At 38.3% G+C, this 3,295-nt stretch overlaps 1 protein-coding gene across 1 annotated transcript; it reads left to right on the top strand.

Moving 5' to 3' along the window:
• The first annotated feature begins 582 nt into the window (after positions 1-582).
• LOC143614465 (uncharacterized) lies at positions 583-1,793 on the top strand. Its single transcript, XM_077087898.1, has one exon. The coding sequence runs from the start codon at positions 583-585 to the stop codon at positions 1,747-1,749; it is 1,167 nt and encodes a 388-aa protein (XP_076944013.1). The 3' UTR covers positions 1,750-1,793.
• Positions 1,794-3,295: the final 1,502 nt, after the last annotated feature.

Here is a 3,295-nt window from a genome sequence, read left to right as displayed (position 1 = left end):
GTTAAAAGCAAACTCCATAGACGCCATCACCACTTTGGTGGGATGGTAAAGGCTTTGGCCTTTGGGTGAGAGGTCCAGGGTTCGATTCCTGGTATTGGCGGTATAATGTAAATAGTAGGAGGAAAGCTTGAACATTCAAAAAAAAAAAAAAAAAAAAAAAAAAAACCTCAATAGACACACTTGATAACAACCCTTATAACTTTGACTCAGCAAAAAATTAATTCTATAATAACATATAAATCACACACATAAAAATGGTAAATTTCTTTCAGTTGCTCACCAATATTAATTATATAGTCATAATTAAAAGGAATGGTCACAAAAGAGCAACTAGTGTCCAAATTGAAATTTCATCTCTTCTTCTTCTTTTACATTCACATTTGTATAAATATAAATACTATTCTATTCATCACACCATACCTTCATATCCACCATTTTTAAATCTTCAATTCAAAACCCTTAATAAAATCACTCCTTCATTTCACCAACCAAACCTTCAAATTCAATTCAGATCCAATCCAATCAATTCAAATCAAATCAATACGCCGTCGAAAAACTAGGCTTTCTGTGATCTGACCTGAGATGTGGAGATCACCACGGAGATCCAGCCGTGAAATTGATCCTATTGATGTTCCGACCCGTCGTAGACACTCTCTAAGTCTCAATTTCAATCGCACATCATTAAAAGACGTCGAGAATCTATTCGCCGAAGAAGATATTAATAATAATAATGGATTCAACCAAACCCTAGATCCTCAACTGTCGCCTTGCTCAACCGCCGCCGCCGCCACCACACCTAGACGGTTATCCATCTTCCACCGAGTTCACCTTGCTAACAAATTCGCACGTGCGTTTGCCACCAATAAAAACCCTAGTTCCCCCAAATCTACAAATAATGCCCAACCGGCTGAGGAATTGAACCAATCAGACCGTCTGATTTCGATTCCGGTTCAGTTTTCCCCCAAACTAAACCCTAATTCGGCCAAATCTATACCGGATTCAACCAATGCATCTGCGGCCGAGAAATTAACGAAATCCGACCGTCAGATTTCGATTCCGGCTCAGTTTGCCACCAAACTAAACCCTAATTCGGCCAAATCTGTACCGGATTCAACCTACGCTGTGGCGCATGAGAAATTAACGAAATCCGACCGTGTAATTTCAATTCCGGCTCAGTTTGCCACAAAACTAAACCCTAATTCGGTCAAATCTTCACCGGATTCAACCAATCCGTCACCGGCCGAGAAACTAACGAAATCCGACCGTGTGATTTCAATTCCAGGAGCCGAAAAGCGTGTAGTGTTATACACAACGAGCCTACGCATCGTCCGGCCGACATTCGAAGCTTGCCGCAGCGTTAAATCGATCTTACGCGGCTTCCGCGTGTCAATCGACGAACGAGATCTATCAATGGACTCCAGATTCCTAAGCGAGTTACAACACATCATGGCGGAAACTGGTGACGTGGACGTTGACCAGTCAAAATTGGACTTGCCTAGGGTTTTTATCGGTGGCAGGTATATAGGCGGAGCAGAGGAAGTGAAGCAACTGCACGAGACCGGCGAGTTGAAGAAGTTTGTTGAGCGGTTACCGGCGGCGGCTGCCGGAGTTTGTGAGGTTTGCGGTGACTTTAGGTTTATTGTGTGTGACGAGTGCAGGGGAAGCCATAAGTGTTACAGTGAGAAAGGTGGCTTTAGGAGTTGTACGTTGTGCAATGAGAATGGGTTGATTAGGTGTCCTTTGTGTTAGGGCCGTTGGATCATGATTGATCAGTTGGTGGGGTTATTGGGACAGGATATTATTTTTATTATTATAGATATAATGATATAATCTTTGTTAGTGAGAGGGGTTATTTTTCTGATCACAATCACAGAGTTAAGTATTATATTCTCTATTTTTGTTTATTTTTTAAAAAGATTTTTAAATATGTAGTTTATGATTGTGGTTGATTGATTTTAAGGAAAGAACTAGGCTGAAAAAGACCGATATTTTTATAGCTGCACTGGTTATCAAACTGATAGTCTTTTAAAGAAAATGATATCAGACAGTTGTATAATGTGAGATGTAGATAATGAACAGTAAATTAAATTCTGAAGAAAACATTTAATCAAAGTTGGTTGTTTGGTTTGATTTGTCGGGTCAACTAGTTTAAGTGGAGGGTTCAACTAATCAGACTGGATATGTATCGCGTTTCTGGTTTGGCTTGGTTTGGTTATGAGAACGTCGTGTAAAAAGCCTAAAGTTGAACAAATATATTGGGAGTTTCCCTTTTTGAACAGCTGATTTTAATAACAAAAAGGTTAGTAAGCCAATAGTCATCGATTGAATACACCAAGTTTACGCCCAAATACAATAGGTAAATTGGATTTTAATAATCACATTTAAATGCTATTAGTTGACAATAATCGTAACTACATTTATTGCCACTGGTGGTCTCAAATTTAAATATTGGCTCTCAATGGTCCACTGTTAAAAAAAACTTAACGCCGTTAAGTTTTTTTTTTAACGGGGGATCATTGAGAGACATTTTTTTTAATTTGTGACCATCAGTGGCAATAAACGAAGTTGAGATTATTATCGGCCAATAACAGTTAATTGGGATTATTAAAATCCAATTTGCCAATACAATAAAAACACTGATTGCAACAAAAATCTTTAAAATGTAAACACTTATTGCCCATATTCTTTACCCATAAGAATGAGAGACGTCTTATATTTTCTTTGAATGTATTGATCAATACCTGTAAGCCTTTGAACATAATTTCATTTCTCATTTTTCAAATATACCAACTTATAGTTTTTGGTATTCCTTAAGTTAAAAAAGGTGTCTGGGATTGCTTAATGTGTAAATGAAAAAGTTTCATAAGTCACAAGGTTGTAACTTATGACTTTTTCATAAATCATAAGAAGGTAAAAAATAAGGAATCCCAAACACCGCAAATGTTTTGACTATTTGTCATATAAAATAAATGTCAAATATCTTGTTTTATAAAATGAATCCCACTTTTCCCACCCTTTCCTATAGACGTGCACAAAAAAAACCGGTTCCGAAACCTAACCGGTGGAACCGAACCGGAACCGGTTCCAGTTCCAACCCGGTTGGAACAATACCCGGTTTGGGTATTTTTGTACCCGAAAATCGTACCCGGTTCTCCTATTTGTATGTCAGTACCATTTCCAACCCGGTTCCTACCCGGTTCTTAATTGGAACCGGTTCGGTTCGTACCCGGAAAAACCGGTTCCGACGGGTTTTTTTTGAAGGGTCAAACAAAAGTCAAACTAGCCGTTTTAATTT

The sequence above is a fragment of the Bidens hawaiensis genome, unplaced genomic scaffold (genome assembly GCF_021521415.1).
Source record: "Bidens hawaiensis isolate Kalapana, Puna unplaced genomic scaffold, B.hawaiensis_p1.1 tig00040072_1, whole genome shotgun sequence".
NCBI classification, from domain to species: Eukaryota; Viridiplantae; Streptophyta; class Magnoliopsida; order Asterales; family Asteraceae; genus Bidens; species Bidens hawaiensis.
This window is presented reverse-complemented; position numbering and strand designations above follow the sequence as displayed.